This window comes from Miniopterus natalensis, chromosome 15, assembly GCF_054644295.1.
Source record: "Miniopterus natalensis isolate mMinNat1 chromosome 15, mMinNat1.hap1, whole genome shotgun sequence".
Taxonomy (NCBI): domain Eukaryota; kingdom Metazoa; phylum Chordata; class Mammalia; order Chiroptera; family Miniopteridae; genus Miniopterus; species Miniopterus natalensis.
Genome location: NC_142095.1, coordinates 2,148,576 through 2,173,362, shown reverse-complemented (window position 1 = coordinate 2,173,362; position 24,787 = coordinate 2,148,576). Strand labels below are relative to the sequence as shown.

At 48.8% G+C, this 24,787-nt stretch overlaps 1 protein-coding gene across 1 annotated transcript; it reads right to left on the bottom strand.

Annotated features, from left to right (window-relative positions):
• Nucleotides 1–3,516: 3,516 nt before the first annotated feature.
• Nucleotides 3,517–23,030, bottom strand: ARL8B (ARF like GTPase 8B). Its single transcript, XM_087824686.1, has 7 exons — nt 22,844–23,030; nt 11,707–11,787; nt 10,129–10,202; nt 9,275–9,368; nt 7,448–7,515; nt 7,193–7,263; nt 3,517–5,386 (listed from the first exon to the last, which is right to left on the bottom strand). Exons 1-7 carry the CDS (start codon nt 22,964–22,966, stop codon nt 5,337–5,339), a joined length of 561 nt encoding a protein of 186 aa, XP_087680812.1. The 5' UTR covers nt 22,967–23,030; the 3' UTR covers nt 3,517–5,336.
• Between the last annotated feature and the right edge of the window lie 1,757 nt (nt 23,031–24,787).

The window sequence follows — 24,787 nt, the reverse complement described above, 5'->3', positions numbered from 1 at the left end:
TTATATATTTGCCTGTGGTTACTACTTCTTGTGGTTATATTTTAACTATGGACCTATTCTTAAGCTATAATATTCTTCTTGCCATTTTCTTCTAGGAAAAGAGTGCTTTTTGCCATAGCTATGGATTAACTGCTTAAGAATGCTTTCCTTTTGTTTCTTTGGGAGCGAGCACAGGGTGGCCGCCGCCTTGCCGAGCGTTTCCTGAAGGGCAGGTTCTCACACTGACCGTGCCTTCCGTTTACAGTAACTGCTCTGATACCGCTCTCATTGGAAGCACCTGTGTAAGGCAGAGGAGGGCCTGCTGGCCTTTTCATAGTATTAGCCCCTGTAGGGGGATGCCACAATCTGCCATGTATTCTGTGTGCTACCCAGGGTGGTCCCTGTGCAGATGGCCTTTTTCCTGTCCTTGACCAACCTTGCATTCATAGGCGGGGCACTGGAGGATCGGCGGCTGTGTGAGCTCAGCTTTCTCTAGTTCCTCCATAGATTCCTTATTGGGGCGCCAAGGGGAGTTTTCCTAGCTTCTTCTAATGACAATTTGTTAAAGCATCCGGACATGTAATAGTGACTGGACTTGGGGAAATCGGGGTTTCTTCAGAAGTGAGAACACTGTTTACCCTTCCCAGGTTAGTTATTGATTTATGGCCCAAAATCCCCCTCCAAGGAGGAGAGGAGATATTCCCATTACTCCAGTTCCTCCCACCCACAGGCCATGTCCTCTCCCCAGACGACGCCGTCCTTGAAGCTTCCTCTCCACGTCCGGGTTTTGTCAGACGACACGGTTGGGAGAGGACGCGGCAACTGGTGCTTCCAGAGAAAAGTAGGAATTGTACAGGTTCTGTCCCTTCTTTGAAGGGTGAGGAGAGCCCGTGCTTTCATAAACTAGCTAGGGCTATGACACATCGCAGCCATGCCTTTCTCCCTCGAGACTGATGCCAACAGAAAACGGAGACATCTAATTCCCACGCTGGTGACTGGAAATGATGGGCTCTCTTAAAATGTAGCGAGTCGGTGATACAGGGTTACGAGGCTGAGGGCCCAGAGCCCCTCTAGGGCGACAGAAGAGTTGGCTGGAGGAGACACTACCATTAGCAACCTTTCATTCTACTTCCCATCCCACGTCCAAAAGAGAAACATTGGTTTTGTCGTCACCCCCCTTCCCCACCCTCATTACTTTGAAAGGAAGTAGCTTCTAGAAACTGCTCCAGGTTCCTCCAAGCTCCAAATAAATTCGAGCAGAACCTAGCAACACAGCGGCTATAAAGTGCTAAACATTAGCTCTAAGCCATTTACCCCCAAACCGGTATATACTTCCCACATTGTGTACCAATATACAGTTCTGCCGTCTGGGAGAAAACGCTTTAAAATTTTTAAATGGCTTTCGAAACATAAGCCCCTGTAGCGTTTCCTTCAAATAAAATGTAAGTGATTGTATCGTTTTGCAAAATGCCTGTGATCTCCAGCACTTAACTATGTTAAAATGTAGCTATAAAATGTAGACATTTCTGTTTTGGATTGTTTTCAAGCGGAAGAAACAGAAAAGGGTAAGTGGGCGTTTCGTTTCTATTTCAACAACAAATTTCTAGGCTGCTAAAACCACAGCCCGTTAGTGGGAGAATTATGTCGGAAACCCAGCACTCGCCACTTAGTAGATGGGAAAACTACGGACCCGCGAGGGGCTCAGCAAGTCACCAGTTCACAGCAGACAAGAACCCCTTCTCCCAAGGCTCGCAGACAGAACAGGCTACGTTAACCTTTCCGAAGGACACTTCTCTACCTACCACACCCCTTCCTTTCACCGACAGCCCAGTAAGAGCGAGGCTAAGGTACCTTCCCGCTCCCATTCCTGCGGGAAACCTGAGTCACCTAAATCGCCGCCACCGTGAGGTTCTCCAGCGGAACCGCCCTAAGGGCAGGGGCGGCGATGGCAGGGAAGAGTGGCCCCTGGTGCCAGGTTACAGGACTGCCGGGGCCTTTCCCCAGCGTCCCCCGCCTCCTCCGCTTCCCTAACGTGCAGGGCAGCGTCGCAAAGGGACCCACCCTTTCTCGTTAACAGCTGGATGTGGAACACAAGTTGCGCCGAGGATGTTCACCATCAGCAGGAAGCACCTGCGGGCGCTGCCGGGTCAAGGGCGGCCTGCGGGCTGGAGTTTGCTTCGCCGGCTTCCTTTTCTGATATCTGCACTGACCTGTGCTGTCGAGGGCACCACCTTTAAAGTTTGTAACTGAATGAAAATACTCTAAATCCCAAATGTGGCAGCTTCCCCGCAATAGCAAATTTCAAGCCACTCACTCGGCCGACTGGCTGCTCCAGCTACGGTGCTTGCCACAGTCCCGCCTCGCCCCAGGCCCTGCGCGCCGGGCCCAGCGGGGCTGTAGGGCAACGAGGTCCCAGATGGATCCTATTCTAGAGCCACACGGCTGTTAGTCCCTCAGTCAAAACAAGGGGCACTCAGGTGGGCCCAGTCCAGCACATCAGTTCACCTGGCACAACTGAGGGGACTGCTTTGGAAGTCTCAACTTTTGAAGCAGATATAAACTTAGAATCAAGGGCAAAGCAAGTTTCTTTTTTTTTTAAATCCTCACCTGAGGATATTTTTTCCATTGCTTTTGAGAGAGGGAGGGAGGAACATCTGTATGGGAGACACATCGACTGGCTGCCTCCCGCACGTGCCCCGACGGGGCTGGGGATCGAGCCTGCAACCCAGGCACGTGCCCTTGGTCGGAATCAAACCCGGGACCCTTCAGTCTGCAGGCCGACGCTGTAATCACTGAGCCAAACCAGCCGGGGCAAGTAAACTAACTTTGTACCTCCACTCGCGCCCCCCCAACTCACACTCCCGCCAAAAATCACTTGGATGGGAGTGGTGAGAAGAGACCCGAACTGCTTCACTAAATGGCTCCATCAATCCAGTAAAAGACTTTTAACCCGACATCCCGGGGACGTCTGTCCTAGAGAAGCTGAACTGCATGTCCAACTGGCCAACAAGGTTTGTTGGACGGACAGTGCAGATGTGAGGAAAAGCCACGCTGACCTCAACACGGAGCTTCTGAGAGCTTGGATGACATAAACGCTCAGTGCAAAAGGCAACGTGCCAGCGAAACGGGCCAAACACTTTAAAATGTGCCTTCGTGGGGATACCACTCGTTTCATATTAAATCTCTTCACTCTGGAGCGGAGTAGGGAGGCCTTGCGATTTCAGCTTACTAATAATTTCATCATTTTTAGAACTGGAGCATAAGACGCTTAATGAGCTCTTGCCACTGTAGAGTCCTAAGCTTGGTGTGTCATGAAGGTGTGCAAGCACCAGCGTCTCCGGCACCCTCAAAAACACACACCACAGTCTCAGTTGTGGGGACATGTAACAGTTTATTTCTCCTTTAGCCCACAGGCCAGTTCTTTGAGAGCTCAGCTAGTCTCTCTCCTGCACACGGTCTGTGGACCCCGCTCACAGGAATCACCTGGTCATCCCTCCCCCAAAAGTCAGCACCTTCCAGCATGAAGCACAGTTTAAGTTAAAATTGTCAACACAACCCTCAAAATGCAAGTTTATTGAATAAAGCTGAGAAGAGTGGTAAACAGACGAAAGGCGCATCCACCTAAATAAAAAAGTCACCTATTTACAAAGTTCAGTAACTGTCAGGTTTTCACATGCAGGTTAACACACAGGTGAATGTTGGTAGCAGTGTCTGCATGTCCTGAAATGCTGAGAGCAATGGACGGACACAGACACATTAAGGTTCAGCTACAGGTCAGTCCAGGGCCTAGGCGGTCCTGAGTCACGCACCCGTCCCCAAGCCTCCTTTTAGGCACAAGGAAACTGCCACTTTGCAATGGTTCAGTGACCGCTCCTGGTGTTGACGCACAGCAGCAAGTTTAACTGCCCCTCGATTTACAGAACCGCCCGCCCCAGCAGGGAGTATGCAACATGCTTCAAACAGGATTGAAAGCAGAGAGATTCTACTTGTAAAAACATGGCTGGAGACAATGAGCCGTGTCACTGGGCCCACAGCACAGTACTCATACCGAACGTGGGTAAGGCCGTGGCAGGCTACAATTAAAACCGGTTTTCCTTAAAGGGCCTACTGCTGACGGCACTACCAGCCCCGCCCTCGGGGGGATGCACTGTTCACGTGAGCACTGCTGATGAGAAGCCACGCGCAGTGTGAGGCCACGGAGCAGGCGAGCCGGTTCCGCCCGCGAGTGGCCTGTGGGCACCAGCAGTAGCACATCCCTGTAGGGACATGGAGGTCACTACGCTACAAAACAGGGTCCTTTAAGTTTCCTGCAGGCGTCCCGCACCATTACGTTAGAGAAGCAGGCAGGTCTAGAGTTGTCACAAGAATCAAGGTGTCTAGTGGCACCAGGCACAAGGGTGCCAACCCTTAAACCAATGAGAGAAATGAAAGTCTCCTGTTGTGTCTATTGTGCTGAAAGTCAAGTTTGACTGGATATAAAAGTTGGGAGCTAAGTGTGGAGCAGCTGCACTGGTACAGTGATGGAGAGAAAGGACAAGTGTGACGTTCTTAACACATTTTATTACATCGGCTGGAACGCTCTAAATTCATGAAAGCTTTTGAGAAAATCTTCAATTCCCAACCCCTTAAAAAAGTGTGCTGAACCAGCAAAAAAAAAAAAAGTAGAGAAGTAACGATCTGGACAGATTCGGAAGAGCATGCCTCAGCCCCTGGGCGGCTGCCCTCTGGGGTGCAGTTCTCAGCAAGCAGAACGTCCTAAACATCCTCCGCGGAGGACCCCCATGTACAGGACCACGGCAGCGCGGATCTGGCGCCTCTGCCCGTCTCTGCAGGCCGTGTTAAATCCCTAGGGTGTAGCTACACATTTCACATGCATTTGTGGGACGTGTAAACGTCACGTCTACACCCCACGTGGGTCAGGCTAAAGGTTTTCTAAATACTGTGTGTGGCACTGGGACTTCATGCTGTATCAAGTCAGTGTCTGTGCTAAGCTACCAGACTTTAGAATGAAAGATCAGAGAGACATTTACCGAAAACCAATATAAAAATCTGGCCCAGAAAGAAGTATGCGATTTTCTTGATTTGATGGTCAAAAGTATGTTTTTTAAAAAAGCTCTACACACGGTTAAGACGCGTATGTGTAAGAAGCCTTGTGTGTGCTGACTGTATCAGGACAGCTCTAGCTGGTTCTTATGGAGGGTGAGGGACACACGTCTTCAGCAGCGCACAGGAGAAATAAACTCTGAAAAAGGCAGTTTCTGGGTGTAGGAAGGACCATGTTCCGGGAAGGGCTCAGAGGAACGGACAGTAATTCTGGGATGATAGCCAGGAGGACCAGAAGACTCAGGAGACGCTTCTCAGCTTCTTCTAGACTTTGAATGTTGAATAAGCCACTGAAGTGTGATATCTAAAGATGGAGAGAAAAAAGGCGTTAAGACACCGCAGTTAAGAAACTAAACACCAGAGAGAAGATCTAAAGTGCAGCTAATTCAAAGCACATGCCGGGCCCGCCCCTTCTGCTCTGCTGCACCTGGACTGCGCTCCTGTCACCTGAGCCCCACAGGCCCACCCGAGGAGCTACAGGACCCAACAGTCTGATCTAAAAGTGAAACTATAAAGAACAGCGGTGCTGTCTTCTACTCATTCAGGAACTCACCGCCTGCCTACATGACTGGGCACTGCATGTGAGGTGCCAGGACTGCTGACATGGAGAAGCCCCTGCCCTCAAGGAGCTGTTAGTATTGCGGTAGGAAAACATATGAGTAACCATTTGGAGCTGGGGGCTGCCCCACAGGGTGCCAGGTGAAACAGTGTGAGCTCTGGGTGAACTGTAAGTGGCTGAGGCAGAGGGGCAGGGCAGGGGCGCCCCATTGCCAAGGCTAGCACAGGGGTTCTCGGCCTCAGTCCTTGCCATTTGGGCTGGTTAACTCTTCTTTGGGAAGAAGGGAGAACCTTCTGCAACTCCCACGACCTTTACCAACAGATGCCATTACCAACCCCCCTCAGCTGTGAAAACCAATGATGTCTCTAGACACTGCCAAATGTCCTCTGGGGAGCAACACTGTTCTCAGGGAGCTAGATAACCTTGTACGCCCCTCTAAGATGCTAAGAAATTTGGTATTTATTCTCAAGTCAATAGAAAGTTATTGGAGAATTTAAGCAGGGAAATCCTATCAGTTTATTTAGTAAGATCAACAATGGCAACGAGAGGACGACCTGGAGGGCTGCCAGTCTAGACTGTCAATGGGAACAGGATGGTGATGAAGGGCCCCAGCAAGCCAAGGGCTGTGGGGATGGAGAGGAAGCAAATGAGAGGCAGGACAGCCCAGCCAGTGTGGCTCAGTGGTTGAACATCAACCCATGAACCTGGAGATCACGGTTCGATTCCCGGTCAGGGCACATGCCCAGGTTGCGGCTCCATCCCCAGTGGGGGGTGTGCAGGAGGCAGCCGATCAATGACTCTCATCATTGATGTTTCTACCTCCCTTTCCCTTCCTCTCTGAAATCAATAAATACATATTAGAAAAAAAGAAGAGAAAGCAGACACGCGGAGGCCACGAGAAGCCAGAGGCATGAGCCCGTGCTGCATCTACAAGACCAGGACTGCCCAAGATTGCAGGCAGCCATCAGGGCTAAGAAGGTAGGCCCTCCCCTAGAGCCTTCCGAGGGCACAGCCCCACCCTGCCCACACCTGGGTTTCGGATATCTAGCCTCCTGAACCCGAGAGAATGAATTTGTTTTCAGCCACTGTTTGTGGTACTTTGCCACGGCAGACCTAGGACACCAATACAGGCATTAGGTAGATAAAGGGTATCTTGGGTTTATACGTCCAACGGAGTGGTAACAAAATGCAGTAATATACTGGCTCCATAGATGAAAACATGTTTTCATGCCTACGGACCAATTTTTGTAGCTTTATTTCAAGAATGCCATTGTGGTATAAAGCACAGCTGGGTACTAGTTCTGTGAAAATTAACACGATAAATAGATATCCCATTTGCCTAACTCCGTGTGTCTACTGCACCTGCCTCATTAAACAGTGCAGCACAGACCAGAATGTGGCATCTGTCGTCAGAGGTACAATATCCTCTCTTTCCTGAGCCAACGCAACAGTATGTGGTAAAGGCGGTCGCTGAGCAGGGTGTGTGTGTGTGACCAGAACCACCACCAGATGCCCTCCGGCGGCAGCCCCTCCTTCCGAAACACCCCTTACCTATATTATCCTTCTCTTTGCAGGAAATTGAATAGCAGCAAATTTCTCTGTCCTGAATAGCGGACAGGTTCCTAGAAGAAGCAGAATCAGGAAGTGAGTCTGTGCTTAAAACAGCTGTCACACTTAGCACTCTGCTCAGTTTTTCTTGTTTTTTACTATTAAGCCAAAGAAATTATGCTAAACAAAGTGGTGGGCAGAACAGTGCAATTCAGAGCCAATTACACACAGACCCCATCGTTCCCTCGTAAGACATACATTTTTTCAATGAGCTGTTTCTCATCCAAGGCATTAGGAAGATCTCTCTTGTTTCCAAGGACTAGCACCTTTAAAACGAAAAACAATAAGAGTAAACGTAAGGTAAGAAAATGTCGCAGAACCAGATCAGGCTCCTCTGCGTGGATGGGATGTGAATGCGGCCACTGGCCATCAGGAAGCACTCCTGCGTCACTGGTGGCCTGGCTCCCATTCAATCACTCAAATCAGCCTTCCCTTCGACTCCACCACGCAGACGCCCTTTATGCACCACTTGGCTGCCAACTCCTACTTGAACTACTTAAGTCCAAGCTGTGCCGTCTGCTATTTCTTATCCATCTTTACTAAAATGTGAACATGACCTTAACAACCGGGGGGGGGGGGGGGGGGGGGGGGGCAATTTTTAACCATTGTCTTATCTGTAAGCTGTTACTCGTGTGAACATGTAAGTAAGCCTTTACAATTCTGGACCCGTCCTATCGAATGTCCCGAGTAAATGTTCTAAGACAGTGGGAGAGTCTGGGGTCAGAATGAATCAGCCCCCACCCGCCCCAGGAGTAGGTGTCCTCTAAGTGCCGGGTGCCTTTAAGAGGGGAGCAGAGATGCACTTTCCAACACCTCTCCCCCTTCCCTGGACACAGCCTTCCTGCCGACAGAACGCACGGACACGTGTGCACTGGCGTCTGATACCGGCACACTGTCAGCGTGCCCTCAGAACGTGCATCTCTGCCACACGCTAACAAAGTCCGCTCCACGCCCACCTTGTCACACCTCCTTCTTTCACCCGCTCTCTGGACACTAACTGGCTCTACTCACAGGTCCTAGGTTCTTAGTCACACAGAGGACAGAGGCATAGAGAGGCAGGGGCGTGGGGAGCTCTCAGGGGACGCTAAGCTACCGGGGGTCGGAGAGCCAAGAGCCAAACCTCAGCAGTGTGGACAGCCTGTCGTCCCTCCCCGACTCTTACGCCCTCCTTACTCTCATTCTAGTCACCAGGTTCTCGCGCGGGACCTGCCGGAGGTTCTAGTGCTCCATGGTTGTCTGTGATCAGTGTCGGTCACGGGGCTGCCTGGCACCGTAGCCCTCTTCCTACACCGAGGAAACCCCCCACCTTATGAACCTGGCCCCCTCCCCATAAAGCCGTGTGCTTCTGTAGAGAATTTCTTCCCCAGCTCTCCTTTCTGCTGGAGCAGGGGCACATGACCTAGGAGCACCCCAGACTCTGACTGCAGAACCAGTGACGCAGGGAGGGAAACCCGTGCGGACAGGAGAGGCCCCGACTTCCTACTGTAACTGGGAACCCTTACGGGGCGAGGTGAGGTGACTTCATTCACGGTACGTACAACTGGTTTTCAATGTGGAAGGAAGAGCAGCCTTCAAAGCCAGACAGGTGTGGGCTAAAAACCCAGCTGTGCAACACACCCGTGGCCCTGTGACCCCAAGGGACCACTGTCCACAGGAGGGTACCACCACCAACCGCAGTGCGTGCGAGGGTTAACTGAGGTAAGAGATCACCAGTGGCTGACACCCACCAACTTGTCACGAGGCCAGAGCCTCTCCTTTCCGGCATTCTTTAATTCAACCAATGGCACCGCCTCCACCTAACTGCACAAGCCGGGAGTTAGGGACGACTCTCCACACCCTCCCTCCCAACCCACTCTGGCCTGACGGCCTGTTCCGAGTATTGCTAACTCTGCTCCCGTTTCACCATCGTGTGTACAGCAATGTGCCAGGGCGACTTCACAGCTGCCTAACACAGAAAATTCAAACAACATAGCGACAATTACAGGTATTATACACAGTGTAGGACAGCAAGGACTCCATACTCACTGGAATTCCTTGTAACTGTGGTTTATCTAGAAGATTATGTAGTTCATTCCGCGAGGCTTCTATCTTTTCACGATCTGCAGCATCTATCATGTAACTTAAAAAACACAAACTCATCTCAATAAGCCATATTCTTTGATGATCACAATTATTAAAGGTTTTTAATTTTAAGATTTTATACTATTGAAATTGTTAATCAAAATAAAGCCCTAGAGGAAGGGGGGTACAGGGGGATAAATAGTGAAGGGGAAAAAAAATGAAGGAAAAAAGATAAAGCCCTAGGCAGAGAAAAGCTAGCACCTCGAAATACTTTACCTAAACCATTCTTAGGAGCCAATATGTGACAGTAACACAGTCATACCCCTTAGCTTGGAGCTGCATAAACAAGAAACAAATAAGCCCTGGCTGGTTTGGCTCAGTGGTTGGAGCGTTGGCCTGTGGACTGAAGGGTCCTGGGTTCGATTCTGGCCAAGGACACGTACTAGTTTTGGGCTCGATCCCAGGCCCTGGTCGGGGTGCATGTGGGAGGCAACCAATCAATGTGTCTCTCTCACATGGATGTTTCTCTCTCTCCCCCGCCTTCCACTTTCTCTGAAAAGCAAGGGACAAAATATCCTCAGGTGAGGATTAAAAAATAATAGACAAATAAGACTCTCATTCTGTGACTAAATATTTTAAAGTCTCATATTAATGAATTATACAAGAAAATATCTAAGAAAGACTTGATGCTGAAAATAAAAACTGAGCCTTTGGAAGTATTAAAAACATCGCTTTTCCTTGAAATCTAAATTGACTTTTGTCCCCCCCCCCCCACCTGCTCCCGCCCCCCTAAACTGGCGTTTTAAAGAGGCGCTTACACGATCGCATTGACCCCTCGGCAGTACCGCTCCCACATGCTCCGGAACCGAGGCTGCCCGCCTATATCCCATATCTGCAAGAGACAGACCGTTCTCAACAAGGACATTTCAGATAAATGCCGAAGGAGAAACATTAGGCGGACACATTTGTTTTCACAATGAGCCAAGTTCCTCCTAAAAAACTTGAGCTCAAACACACACTTCATCTGCAAGTTCCTGAAGTTCATATTTAATGTGTTTACATGAAATCTGTAAGTTCTGCTTGAGCGAAGATTTAGTTTTCTGTGCAATACTTTTTCTTGTCTGTTTACCAATAAATTTCCAATACTGAAAATACAGTAGTCTTCCCGTATCTGCAGGGAATATATTCCAAGAACCTCCCCCACACCTCGTGGGTTCCTAAAATCGCAGATAGTATCGAACCCTATACGTACACACCTATGATGAGGTATAATTTTAAATTAGGCACAGTAGGAGATTAGTAACAATAACTGATAATAAAATAGAACAACTACAAGTGACTAAAGGGTGGGTAGGGTACACAGTGTGGATATGCCAGACAGGGATGATTTGTGTCCGGGTCAGACAGAGCACAATTTGAAGCTTATGAATTGTTTATTTCTGGTATTTTCCATTTAATATTTTTGGATGTGGTTGACTAGGGGTAACTGAAACAGCAGACAAAGGGACTACTGTATGTACCTTTAACACAGCACTTTAGAATCTCCAGAATCATGCATCACCCAGATTTGATGCCAGGACAGAAAACAGTCCATTCAGAATCTATTCAGGTTTAGCTGCCTGACCGGGTACATACATTAATGCCCAGTCATTTTTAATTAGTCTGTAAACAACATAATCAACATTCCACATGAAAGCCACTACCCGCGGTAACTTCATTATTGTGTCTACTGTTCCAGATGGGCTGTGCACGTCTTAGTCCTAGTATTTACCCTCAAACTGCTTCTGACTTAGCTACAGGCACTGGTATCACACAGAAAGAGACATGTACACGGAGCTAGGAGCTTCACTCGCTGAGCGACATAAAGAACTTGGTGAACAGCTTCGGTGAGCACCAATAATTGGATGAAATGGCCACAGCACCCAGGCCAGTGAAGTAAAATCCCATGAACCACAGAACCAAACCAAATGAAAACCCCCCAGAATTAAAACATGGCTCCAAATACACAGTCCAACAGTTCATGATTCAAAATCATTCTAAAAAAATTATGTTAAATTAATAAACTTTCCCCTATTTTATAGTTTTAGTTTTAAGGCTCAAAAGTAAACAAAGGGAAACTGGATTAGCTGCCACATGCTCTGAAGAGGGGGTTTTTATTCCCAGGACCATCTAAATCACAAATATTTACCTCTGCCTACCCACATGCTAAGTTTTTCGAGGGTGCTTACATGCAACTCCTATAATTAGAGAAAAAAAACCCACACAACTGACTTACACCCTTCGGAATAGGCAATTCACCAGTTAAGAACTGCAAATACTCATGTAAAAGCCAACCAACAAGACATTCTTAGCTGCACATGCTGGCAGCTGCAATCAGTGGCAAGAGGGTGACGTACCTTTATTGTGACGTTGCCTTTCGTTACTTTCCTCATGTTGAAGCCCACGGTGGGGATCATGTCCTCACTGAACTGACCTGACTGGAGAGAAGATCTGAAGTTAGAACCATCGCCCCTGACCTCCAGGTCAGCACTGCTGCCCCCCGCCCCCTGCCGTCTTAGCAAACAGCTCGTTTTTTGGTGGTGGTGACAATCGGCCTCACAGCCATAATCCTCGAAGAGGCCAATGATCTGTTCACACAAAGACACGTCCTCCCGTTAAAGACAGTTTTGGAAATAAGCAGTGAAAAGACGCCCACACTTTGTTTTACTAAATCTACATCCAAAGAGCCGTGAGGGTTTGGAAACGACATGGCTCTAACCGTCTTTTCCTCTGTGCTTTCTAAGCGCACAGCCGTCAGCCACTCTCAGCACTGTGGACGCGTCACGTGGGGACAGCCCCAGGCGTCCCTCACTTTTTAAGGGGCTAGAAGAGGTACACGAATCCTCACTCGCTACGTGACCTCATGGGAGCTTCATTTCTGTCACGTGGCCTCGTCTCCCTGCTTTGGATTCGATTCGCCTCCCCCAGCACCTGGCTCACCTGCCGCCTCCTCCCTTGTACGGCCACTCACCCTTCATCATTAAGCCTTCAGGACAGTGAAGTTCTGGTCAGCACCAAATAATCTCAGAAACCAAGCCCAGGGACTGTTGACCCCAGAGAGAGTTCTGGTCAAACTAGAGATTACATCAGGCCTCAGCTGTGTTTCAGCTCCAGGCCCAGAAAAGCAGGGAAAACCAGATAAAGCGGCTCCTTGGCTGATATCAGGCCAGATGCACTGACCAGTGACCCCCTACCATAGCGCCGACTAAGGGGTGGAGATGAGGACCCCAACGCCCTTAATGGTTAAGGGTTTTAACGATTGATGGTTTTGACCCTATATGACCCACCCCCTGGAAGCCCCCAGGGAGCCAGGTCTTTGAGCAGCTCACCTGTGACGCTGGGTGTGGGCCACTTTCTCAAGTAACAAACCCTTCTTTGCTTTGCTGGGAACTCCAGTCCCTGTCTCACTGGGCTTGATGGACGCAGGCAAACAGACCCCTTTAGTCCGGTAACAACCACAACAGCATTTCAAGGATCACATAATGTTCATTTTCCCCTAATTTTAGAACACACTGAACAATCTTTCCCTAAATAATTTCCAAAAGAAAATGATTTGCTCTCAGTTTTATGTGCAAATCTGAACTTACTTCCAACTACAGACAAAATTCCTTTCCACCAAGCGTCCGTTTAAAAGAAAATGTTAAAAGATTCATTTGGGCAGTTAAATCTTATTAATCAAAGAATAACCTCTAAATCCCAGTGGGTGGGTGTGTTTGTGGTTTTGGGAGGAAGGGATTCTCCAGTAGTCACAGAGCAGCATACAAAAATTTCAAACTTCAGGCTCTGCCTCCTCTTTATTTTATTCTTTTTTAAAGTTAGACTTTAATTTGTCACATTAAAAAAAAATTTTTTAAATTGATTTTTAGACAGAGAGGACGGAGAGGGAGAGAGACAAACATCTCTGGGAGAGAAACAGCCACTGGCTGCCTCTTGCACGCCCCCTACTGGGGACTGAGCCTGAAACCTGGGCCCTGGCGGAACGGATCTGGGGACCTCTTCCTTCTTGGGCCGATGACCAACCACTGAGCCACGCTGGCCGTGCTGTCTCCTCTTCCTTGACAGCCGCTTCTCCTAAGTGCCTAAACCCACTTCCCTCTGCTCTTCTTCCTCGAGTCTCAAAAGCTACTGCAGATGGGAGTCCCTGCTCCCAAACAGCTGGCCTTTAATGAACACGGGAGCCCTTTCGCCTGTGAGGCAAGGGACCCCTCCGAGCATAAGCTGTGGCACTAACCGCACTGCTGCCCCGGGCCACCAGCCTCGGCGCGGCCGCCCCGCCCGCAGCGCTCTCCATCTCCTTCGGGGCGAGGACCGCCGCTGAGCCCTACGGGCCCAGGAAGGCGGTCTCCGGGTTTTAGTGGTAAACTTGCTAGGGTTTTCTTTTGTCTTGTCTTTTTTTGTTGTTAAACTTATAGCACTTTGGCAAGCGATCAGGTTTATCCTGGTGGGACTGGGGGTGGGTAGTTTTTACTTTTCAAGCTAACTGTTGGTAGGTTTCTTTTTACACTGTCAGAATGTACAACACCCCAAGCAGCAGCAACATGGACTTTAATACAGTTCTTTTTGGTGGCAACATTAACACTGAGTGAAAGCTCACTATGTTTTCTTTGACATTAGGGTATGAAACCTGACTATAACAGGTGAAAATTCTCTGGTTCAGAACTTTTTATAAAGCATAGCGGCACAGGGAACTCTCTAACCACTGACTAGATGCCTGGCTGTCATTCTAAATCAACTCATTTGTACCAACTAATTAATCCTTACTGCCTGCTAATACCCACAGACTTGCTTTGTAGTGGTCTCCTTTACAAAGACAACTCTTGAGGATTAAAATGATCTCAAACCCACAATTTCAATTAGGAGCCAGAAAACTCTCATTCCTGCTAACCTCTATTCCTGAAGAAAATTCATGTAAAACAGTCCCTAATGACCATTTTCTATGTTCACTATACCCTTCATTAACACCACTCTGTTAATGGTTTTACTGAATCTATATCCAAAGACCTGCCGAAGGAAAATTCAGCCTGCTCGTCCGGGAGACAGTCTGCTAGCGCACATTCCTAGCCAACCGCTCAGGGACCACACACAGCGCAGCATCTTCACTTGACACACAGAAGCTCTGATGAGGCAGTAACAGTAAAGATGAGGACCCTCCCCCACAATCAGTGCTGGAGAACCCTAGAAAATAGTGTTTGCTAACTTGCGAGGCCACTCAAGTGTCTGGATGTATTTCCTACGAACACCAAGGGTCCACCACCATAACTCTTCAAGAAACACCTACCTGCATCTTTTCTACAGCGCAAGCATGAGAGTGGGGGAATTAGCATACAAGTCAGTGTTCAGGCCTCAATACTATGCTTCTGGTTGCTCTCTAAACATTTCAACTACTTACAATTTTTTATTTTACTTTTTGTTCTCAAATAGTTTTCCATAGAAGTGATTTCGTTCATTTAAAAGTTCCTTCCCTCCCCCTGCAGAACTGGGCATTCAGGGAACCAGAATAAGAAACTTATTTTTCACTGTATGCCCTTCTGTGCGCATGTGTAGCTTGTAAAATGAAAGACAAAGTTTCCTTCCAAACCCTTAAATAGGCTTCTGTTATTGAACTTAAAAAGGGAGCCCTGAAAAATCCAAACATTTGTAACTAAAGTCCTTTATTCTTAAGAAAAAGTCCGCTATGGAAAGGCTTCAGCACACATAACAAATTATTAACCTATAAACAGGAAAATGAATTTTATACTCTTTAAAACAAAATTGGAAAAAAAATTAATAGAGCCTTAAGAATCTGTAGGACAATATAAAATGTCCTAACATTCATGTCACTGAAATCCCAGAGTAAGAGAAAAAGAATGGCTGGAAATGTCCAAAACTTGGTGAAAGATAAGCTTACAGATTTGAGAAGTGCAACAAACCCAAAGCAGGATAAGAAATCCATAGCCAGACACATCATAATTAAACTGCTGAAACCAAAGCCAAGGGGAAAAAAATCTTGAAAGCAGCCAAAGAGAAGTGACTTGTAACATATGAGAATAACGATTTGAATGGCTACAAATTTCTCATCAGAAACATAAATGCCTTTCTGAAGTGCTGCTGGGGTAGAGAACTGCCAACCCATATTCTATACCCAGCAAAAACATCCTTTAGGGGTGGAAATGATAAAGACATTCTCAGATGAAGAATTTGCAGCCAAGAGATATGCTCTAAAGTAAATGCTAAAGGAATCCTTTTAGGCATAAAAGAAACTAATTGAGTTTGGAAACCTAGAAGTTCAGAAATTAAGGGAAAGTAATGGAAATAGTAAATATCTGGGTAAATGTAATTAACTATTCTCTTAACTATTTTAAAATGTTTGATGGTTAAAAGCAAAAATTACACTGTCTGGTATGGTTTTCAATGTATCTAGATATAAGGTTTCTACGTTCCTCATGAAATGATACTATATTAATTCCAAGTAAACTAGGTAGAACATGTATTTTGTAATCCCTGGAACAATCACCAGAGAAGCCATACAAAGAGAATACTAGTTAAAAGCCCAACCAATTAAAACCAATACCGAAAAACAGTCCAATCAAACAAAAAAAGCAAGCAGGAAAGAGGAACAAAAACATAAAGGAGACAAAATAAATAATAAAATGACAGAACTAAACCCAAACACAGCAGTAATTACAATAAAGGCAAATGGATGCTAAATAAACTTGCTGTGGTAACCACTTCCTAGCAGACGGGCATCAACCCGCCACGCCGGGACTAAGCGCACAGCGCTGTGTGCCAACCGTATCTCAGTGCAATGGCGGCAAGGGCGGGAGAGGTAAAACAAACCCAAAGCGCAAGAAAGTATTACGAGCAGCCCTGCTGGTGTGGCTCAGTTGGTTGAGCACCATACATGCACCAAAAGGTCACGGGTTGGTTTCCAGGTCAGGGCACATGTCCAGTTTCGGGCTTGATCCCCAGTGGGGGGCGTGCAGGAGGCAGCTGATCGATGTTTCTCTCACTCTCCCTTCCTCTCTCTCTAAAATCAATTAAAAAAATACTAAAAGAAGAGGAATAAATTACTGGTTAGAAAACTGAAGCCAATCTACAGCAAAGTTCTAGAAACTAATGTGTTTTTGGTGTGGGGGTGAGCTGCAAACAACAGTCCTTGACTAAAGAACACCTATCACTTGTTGAATCGATTGTCAGTTCCGTTCAACCAAACGCTGGTGGGTATGGGTAGGGGAGTCAGGAGACACCAACCTCCCGCCCAGCGACGTTTCCTGGTGCCTACAACTACTCGTTCTAGTCTAAAAACGTCAGAATAGAACATATCACAGTTCCGCAAGACGCCCGCTTCCCTCAGGGTGTCTCTTCCCTTCTGGTTGGACCCGCGGGTCAGTTTCAAGCAGCCTGGAAATCGCTCCAATATCCAGCAGCTACAGAATAAAGGACAAGAATGACCTGTGCTGGAATTCAGCCGGGAGTCTCCGTTCCGGATGAGCTGACAGGAGAGCGTGATTTTTAAAACCACCGTGCATGGGCCCCCGAGGTGAAGCATACAAGCTCACCATCCTGCATGGAAAGAAGATGCCAGGATGCCATGACCACTGCTACCTCGGAAAGAAAACAACGGGAAGGCCAATGGGAGCCCTGCAGCCCTGCCCCCAACACTGCCCCAATTCCTGGGAGACAGGACACCCTGTGGGAAGTGAACCGACTCATTCGGGACTCCCAGGTGTCATCTGTGAACTGCTTCTGCTTCTGTTCAGCTCCATTTCTTTGAGGGAGGTCACACGGGTTTTCCGCCGCGAAAAAAATCTAGCTGGTGATGAACATCTTACACAATTTTCTGCATCTGCTTCATTCTACTTCCAGGGAAATAAATTTCACTGCTCACTGAAACTGTGACATCCACTGGTGGCTATTTAGATCTGCAATTAGTGTCAGACACACTACCGAGAAGTTACCCACAAAGTCCTAGTTTAGCATTTAACCCACGACTCCTACTGTTACTCAGAACCCTTAAGAGTCAGAAGTGAAAGATCCGCCACACGTAACCGAGGATCCGCACGCCACGCCAGGTGACCGCCGTGCACGGCCCGTCGAAATTCCTCCTGTCTGGATGAAGGGAGCGACTCAGACCCCACCCCACGGGTCTGCCCGGAGCCAGGCGGGCAGCCCTGGCGCCCGCCCTTCTGGAGCTAGTCCAGGAGCCCTCGGCAGCAGCAGTGGAGGCAAGAACACGTTTGTAAACACAGCTGAAGGAAGCACACTGCGGCCGAGCCACTAGGACACACTGAGCCCTATGATTTATTAGTCCCTACTGCCCACTCGAAACAGTTTCCTGCCTCACAGATTCCCAACATTATCTCCTCCACTAATAACATCATGTGACTCTGTGCCCCCCTCACGTGAAGTAAAACTGTTTCCTTTTTAAAATATTAAAGTTACTAATTCCCTAAAATCACCAAAACTAGGATTTATCCAGTCTTTTCAGCTGTCTGTTTATACACAGGCAGAGACAGCTCTGCTTTCATGCTCATCAGTGTCCCGGGGTCTGAGCACAGTCTCCTTCGGTGGCATTTCCCACCTCTGGCTCTCCCTGGGTCCCCGGAGAAACAGCACACACGCCATCATCCCAGCCCGAGCTGTCAGGCTGCTTCACACGGAGCCTCGGCTCTGAAGTGACGGACAGGCATGAAATACTGAGTCACCGGACGCTGCTCAGGTTCCAAACTGCAATGCCTTCTAGATGCTAACTTCATTACTTATTCAGTAGCTGTCTACAGCCCCACTATTACCACCCGGGGGGAGCCTGGCAGGGAATCAGGAGTCAGGAAGAGACTGGAGGGACAAGAGTGTTTTCCAGTTCCGTGCAATTACTGCATCAGGAAGGCATCCCTGTTACTGGCGTCCACTATTCGTAATAATACGGGCAATGACAACAGCAGCCTGACACCATTCACTTCGCTGGCCCCATTTTACAGAAAGGAAGCTTGAGGTCAAGATCACATGGCAAAATAGTGGCCAAACTGGGATTTGAACCCAGGCCTAGACTTCAATGCCCTAATGCTACTTTCTACTCAAGTGTACCGCTTCAGGCATTTGTGTGTGAGAGCATGTCACAAACAGCCAACTGTCAATTAACCAAGTAAATGAGAAGCATTTACTGCCTGGGATGGAGGGGAAGCCTGGTTAAGGAACAAGAGGATGTCAGAATCATCTCTGGTTCACTACCCACCAACAACAGAGTGCAGGCGGTACAGCCACTCCCATGCTGTTTCATGGTGCTGTCCCCATGTCCCAAGAGTAACAGTCGCTGAGCACTATGGATCCACAGAGGCCGCACCAAGTGTCTTTAAGCAGATGCCAAACAGCCTAAAGGGAATATGATGACCGAGGACCACACTCTGTCTTTTCAACCACACGGTAAAATAATCAGTAATATAACCTGACAAGAAAAATGACATTCTGAACCTAACACTCTCTGCACGCTTACCCAGCACTCAGAAAACCCCAGGAGACCAGACGCCCTTTATGTCAAAGCGCACATTTTAAAGCTCACACCGACTTTCCTCTATACAACCTGACACTACACAAACCCAAACCACCTACCATGTGTTTCTATCCTACACGTGGCCACTATGAGGTACATGCTCTATCACCAATAACTTTGCCTGGTACGCTTATGAATCACCTACCACAATGCCTTGCATGTACGTAGTTTAAGTATACAAAAATTAACTTAACATTTTAAGATTAAAGACTTAAATGTATCTGTATGAGAAGATGGATGCTAGTTGAACCCAACTGGTCATCACTTACAGTGCATGTAAATCAAACCATCACGCTATACGCCTTGAACTTATACAGTGGGGGGTGGGGGTGGGGCAGGGTGGAGTGGGTCATTGGGGAGAAAAAGGGACATCCGTAATGTTCAAAAAAACCCCAAAAACTTATACAGTGATTTATGTCAATTACTTAATAAAACTGGGGAAAAATAAACAGTGCCTTAGGAAATGGAAAAAAAGGGGGTTTAGATGTAGAAAAAAAGCATACAACACCACTAAAAGAAAACAAATTGGGATACACACGTAGTAAACATATCATCTCAAAACTTTTCAAAAAGGCATTTGGATATATACATTGAAAGAAGGCTCTGAAATGGTGACACAGTCAACCCTGGATGAATAGTTAAAAAGAATAGTTAAAAAGAATAGTTTATACTATTCTTTTAAAATTTCTACTAATGACCCTGTATGATTCTGATAAGAAGAAATCTTCTAAAAAAACATTAACTATTTTTATAGAGGCAAAATGCATTTTGTATCCATGTTCAGTGACCATCTACTTTATCTTTGAGAGACTTAAAAAGTGCTTTACCGTGTGAAATATCCTAGGTTGGTACTTTAAAATGCGTTACTGCACTCCAACAGCTGGTTAATGAGAGCACCGGACTTTGGAGAGTCTAGGTCTGCCTGGAAAAATAATGGGACAGGGGACGGGGGGAAGGAACTTTGAAGACATGTCCTTGGCAGGAAGCCTCATGGTCCACAGCTCAAGCTATGGGTGAAGAATTCCTCATGGAAAGGCTGGTGCCTACAGTCAAGTTTCAGATTTGTTCAACTTTAGACATGAGCACAGCCAATTTTCTTTAAAAACGGTTTTCCCAAATAATGAAATAATGCTACCCACACTCGTAAGAGGAGCATAGTTGTACATAAAAAAGACTGTTAAAAGAATTAAGATCTAAATCACAGCTCTATGGTTCTAACCTCAACTGGATCTACAGAGGGAGCCAGAAAAAGTAGAAAGTGCACTGGCCCTGAGCTCTAATTTTACCTACTAATTAGCACTGTGGTGTAGGAATTTCACTTAACCTTACTGGATAGCTCCCACCTACATCTATAAACTGAGGGTAAAATTAGACCACTTAGTTGAGGTTTCTACAAACTTAAAAAATAATTCTAGGTTCATATTTCTATAATCTTCCCAAATGTCTCCTATCCCTAATTTTCAGCAGTAATACACTGCTTTTCCCTGGATTAACCATTGTGGTATAACACTTCACAAAAAATGTAAACAAATTTTTATAAGACTACTCATTTCAAAAATACACAATGTCTATACAATTTATCCTATAGCATTTTGGTAGATCCTATTAAACATTTCCTAGTAACTCTCTTATAACACATCTAAAGCCTCAGTTAAAATAAAGATTGCTCAACATACATTACACATATAGGACACATGACTTATTATGCAATAACTGCCGGAATACTTGGCAACGGGCACTGTATCATCCCCTCACACGATTCAGAACATTCAAGACTAGAGGTGTTTCTTTTATTAATGTCCAAAACAAAGAACACCATGTACATCAACTGCCTCTACATAAAGTATTAGGTAAAATGAAGTATCATTTCTGTTTTAAAACCACAAGAATATGCGTTATAGGAGTGAAACTCTCTGTAAGTAAACTGCCTAATTTCAAAATGGACCAAACCCTACATATACTTCAGCTTCACAAGCCATTTGAGTAAGTTAAATAACATCTATTATATTTTTTAAACGTTTAAGGCAGAAGACATAGCCACACTTTAACTTGATGTTTACAAAAGAGTTGATTTTTACCCAAAGAAAATTGGCTTCACCTGAAGCTTTTCATATTTGAGCAGTTACTTGTTGAATCTGAATAAAAGTGACACAGTGCTCAACACATCTGTATTTCTGAGTCTATAAAACAAACACTTTGTACAAAATACAAAGAACATACAAATTGATTTTTTTTAAAAAGACAATGCCAAATTTACTACTTTGAACACAGTGTAAAATAACCTTTAGTTACTAATCTTTTCCTCACCCTCAATATATTCTATGAGAACCACAGATTAAGTTTAGAGTCTGAGGTTTAAAAAGTATGACATTTACCAAGGTCTCTTTTTCCCAGCATCAATCCATGGGATTACCCGCCTCAATCCATAAATCCACCACTGCAGCTCAGAGTTGCGTCCATACAGATTCAAAGAGGGAAACGACCCCAGCTAACTCCCTTCTCAAAGTTTCTGCATTAAGGGGCTGTACCCAGCACACATCATACCAACGGCTACCATTTACCCAGCCCCTCTGGGGGCAGGCCGACGCTGGTCACTTCACGGTCATCCCATTTACTCCTCGCAGCAGCTCTGTAAGAACATATCATTATCTCCACTTAACAGATGAGCAAGCAAAGGCCCAAGGAGGACCCGAGGCTGCAAAGCGGCCGAGCCGGAAGGCAGGCCCAGCGCCGCCCGACTTCCAAGCGCATGTTCACGATCTCAAGCGGCACTGTTCTGAGTCCTCGGAGAGGTACTAAAGCCTCGTTCAGGTCTCCCAAGCACAACCACGTCCTGCAACAAACACAACGGACGCAGCAGCGATAGGCCTGCACTGCAGCCTCACTCAGCCCGGTGGGCAGGACGGGACTACAAGGGGACGCCAATTCTGATACCAGGGGGACAGCACGACGCGGGCGGCGAGCCGAGCTTCTCCAGGCGCATTCGGGGCTCAGGCGGGTGCTGAGCCCCACGCTCTGCCTCACTAACTCCAGTGGTTTCAGATACACGCTCCACCTACCAGACCTGCTGAAACAGACGTCTCAAGGGGGGGAAAAAAAATCATGTAACGAAAAGAGCCAGCCAGCCAGGCGACTTTGTTGATACTTAAACGCAACACCCTTCCTAGGAAACCTGGGCCTCGGCCCCTCTCTCGTCCTCCAGGTCTTACTCATCCCTGTTGCTCCACCAGCGCGGGGACTCAGAGTCACATGCCGCCTGTTCTCTCCAACACGGGAGCTGAGTGCGAATCACTCCTGCAACCAAACCAGTCGGGCGGCCGCCTGCTGGGAGGGGCGTCCCCAGCTGTCCCCGGGATGGAAGGCGCTCCGGCCCGGCCCGAGCGCGGACAAGCCCGGGCCGGCGGGGACTGAGTCACGGCAGCGCGTGGGGCGCCCCACAGAGACCCACGGGCGCCCCCCGCATTTCTCCCAACCACCGCCGCTCAAGTCACCCTCTTGGCCCCGCGTCGCTCGCGGGCTCACAGCGCGGTGCGTGGGGGCTCCCGGGGCTCCTTCCCCCCGAGACACGCCCTCCCCGCCCCCGCCCCCCCCCCGTGGGACAGTGAACTTTCCGCGGCCGCAGAGCCGGTGGCCGCCCCCCCCCCCCCCCCGAGGGGCGCGGGCGAGGCGGGGCCGGGCAGGGGGCGCTGCAGGGGTCTGGCCGCGCCCGGCCCCCAGCTTCCGCCGCCCGCTCGCCTCGGCCCCGGGGGAACAGGCCGCAGGGCCCGCGCCGCGCACCGCTCAGCACGGAGCCCGCAGCGGCCCGCCCGGCCCGCCCCCGGGAGCGGGGCCCCTTCGGCGGCGCCCACCCGGCCGGCCCCGGGGAGCCCGGCGCCCCGAGCGCCTGAGGCGCGCGCCGAGCCCCCGTCCCCCTCGCGGGGCCGCGCCCCGCCGCGCGTGGGGTCCCGGCGGCCCCGGGCGGCGCTCACCGCGATGACATTGACGAAGGTGGTCTTGCCCGAGTACTGCAGCCCCACGAGCGTCAGCTCCATCTCCTCCTTCCAGAAGAGCGAGCGGAACCAGTCCAGCAGGCGGGAGATGAGCGCCAGCATGGCGGCGGCGGCGTCCACGCGAGCGCGCTCGGCCCGACCCCTCAACGGCTCCTCGGGCCCGGCGCGGGCGGGCGGCGGGCGGGCGGCGGCGGCGGCGGCGGCCGAGCCAGGAAGCCGAGCGGGTCATATGACCGCCTCCCCCCCGCGCCTGCCCAGCTCCGCGTCGGCGTCGGCGTCGGCGCGCACGGCAAGAGCGGCGGCGCCCGGCCGGCAGGGCGCGCCCGCCGCCTGCAGCGCCCCCCGGCGGGGCCTCCGCGCAGCGCCCGGGCTCCTTCGTGCCACGCCCTCCTCTGAGCTCACCTGCGACGGCGGGCTCTTCCTTCCCACCTGCCTTTAGGGACCGTCTGTCCCGGGGAAGGGCCTCAGACCGGGCTTCGCACGGACACAGAGCCTGCTGACCACCCGAGGGAGACGCTGGGGGCGGGGAGCGTGCAGCACAGGACACGGGGTGGCTGGAGGACTGGACACCCGAGTCCTGTGTGCTTTGCCATGTGTGTCGCCCAGGAGCTTCCATAAGGAAGAAGAGACGCCGGGGCCGGGAGGGTCGCTCAGCGCAGCGGACCCGGTCCCGCGCTCGGGTAATAGACGGGGCTGGAAGCCACAAGCCCTCACCAGCCTGGGGACGTTTCCCTCTCGCATCAGTGATCCTCCCTCTCTCCCTCCCTCTCCTTTCCTCTCTCTGAAATCAATAAAGATATATATTTAAAAAAAAAATGATGAGGATTTAAAAAAAAATTTTTTTTAAGAGAGATCGATTTGTTGTTCCACTTATTTATGCATTCACTGGTTGATTCGAACCCACAGCCCTGGTGTATCAGAGCGACGCTCTAACCAAGTGAGGCAATGAAAGGCAGGATGAGATACTCACTGAGTACAGCCTACATAGTTAGAACAACGGACTCTGACACCAGCTCCTCTACCTATCAGCTGTGTAAACGAGGCAAGTTGCTTAACCTCTCTGTGCCTCCATGTACTGTAAAGGGAAAGAACGTTGTTACCTGCCTGGGACGGTTGAATGAATGAGTCCACACAGAGCTCTTACAATAGTAGCACCTGGGGCAGCCTTGCCATCCAGTAGAGGCTCATCATTTCAGGAACATAGTGACACCGGTTCACATTGTCAGGGGCTCCGCTCCTCATCTGTGAACTCAGGGTAAGGACACCACCCTTATCTGATGTTTTAACTGAGGAGGCACTTTTTGCAGGAGTCAGTCCACTAGTGTACAAAGTCCTGGGGGTGAACTCTCCCCCTCGGACCTTGTCTAGAATTAAGTTAAACAAATGGGAATACGGGATCATGTGCTCCCATTCGCAGGCCATGTTTATGAGGTCAGGAAGCCCAGTGTCCTGGGATATGGGCGGTGAGGGCTGGGGCGGCAGATAAGACTGACCCGTGTGTTTGCTACATGGCTGTTGCGTAAGAAAGATAAAATTCTGTGAAATCAGAGCTGGGTGCATCCTAAGGCCATTCTAATTTTAGCTCCCAGAAAACTGAGGCCCAAGGAAGAATGTATCACAGTGAGGAACCTGACTTCATTTTTTATTTTTTTGAATTTTATTTTAATTCTCACCCAAGGCTATTTTTTTCATTTCTTTTCAGAGAGAGTGGAAGGGGAGGGGGAGAGAGAGAGAGAGAAACATCAATGTGAGAGAGACACATCGATTGGTTGCCTCCTGCATGCACCCGACCGGGGCCCGGGATCGAGCCTGCAATCAAGGTCCGTGCCCTTGGCCAGAATCAAACCTGGGACCCTGCAGTCCCCTGGCCGACGCTCTAACCACTGAGCCAAATGGGCCAAGGTGAGGAGCCTGACTCTAAAT

Coding starts and splice junctions, on each gene's coding strand:
- ARL8B (XM_087824686.1), bottom strand. CDS start 22,966: ATGCTGGCGCTCATCTCCCGCCTGCTGGACTGGTTCCGCTCGCTCTTC. Junction 11,788..22,843: donor CCTTCGTCAATGTCATCGCG/GTGAGCGCCGCC, acceptor TCTTCTCTCCAG/TCAGGTCAGTTCAGTGAGGA. Junction 7,264..7,447: donor AAACAGCTCATTGAAAAAAT/GTATGTCTTACG, acceptor TGCTTCTTCTAG/GAACCTGTCCGCTATTCAGG.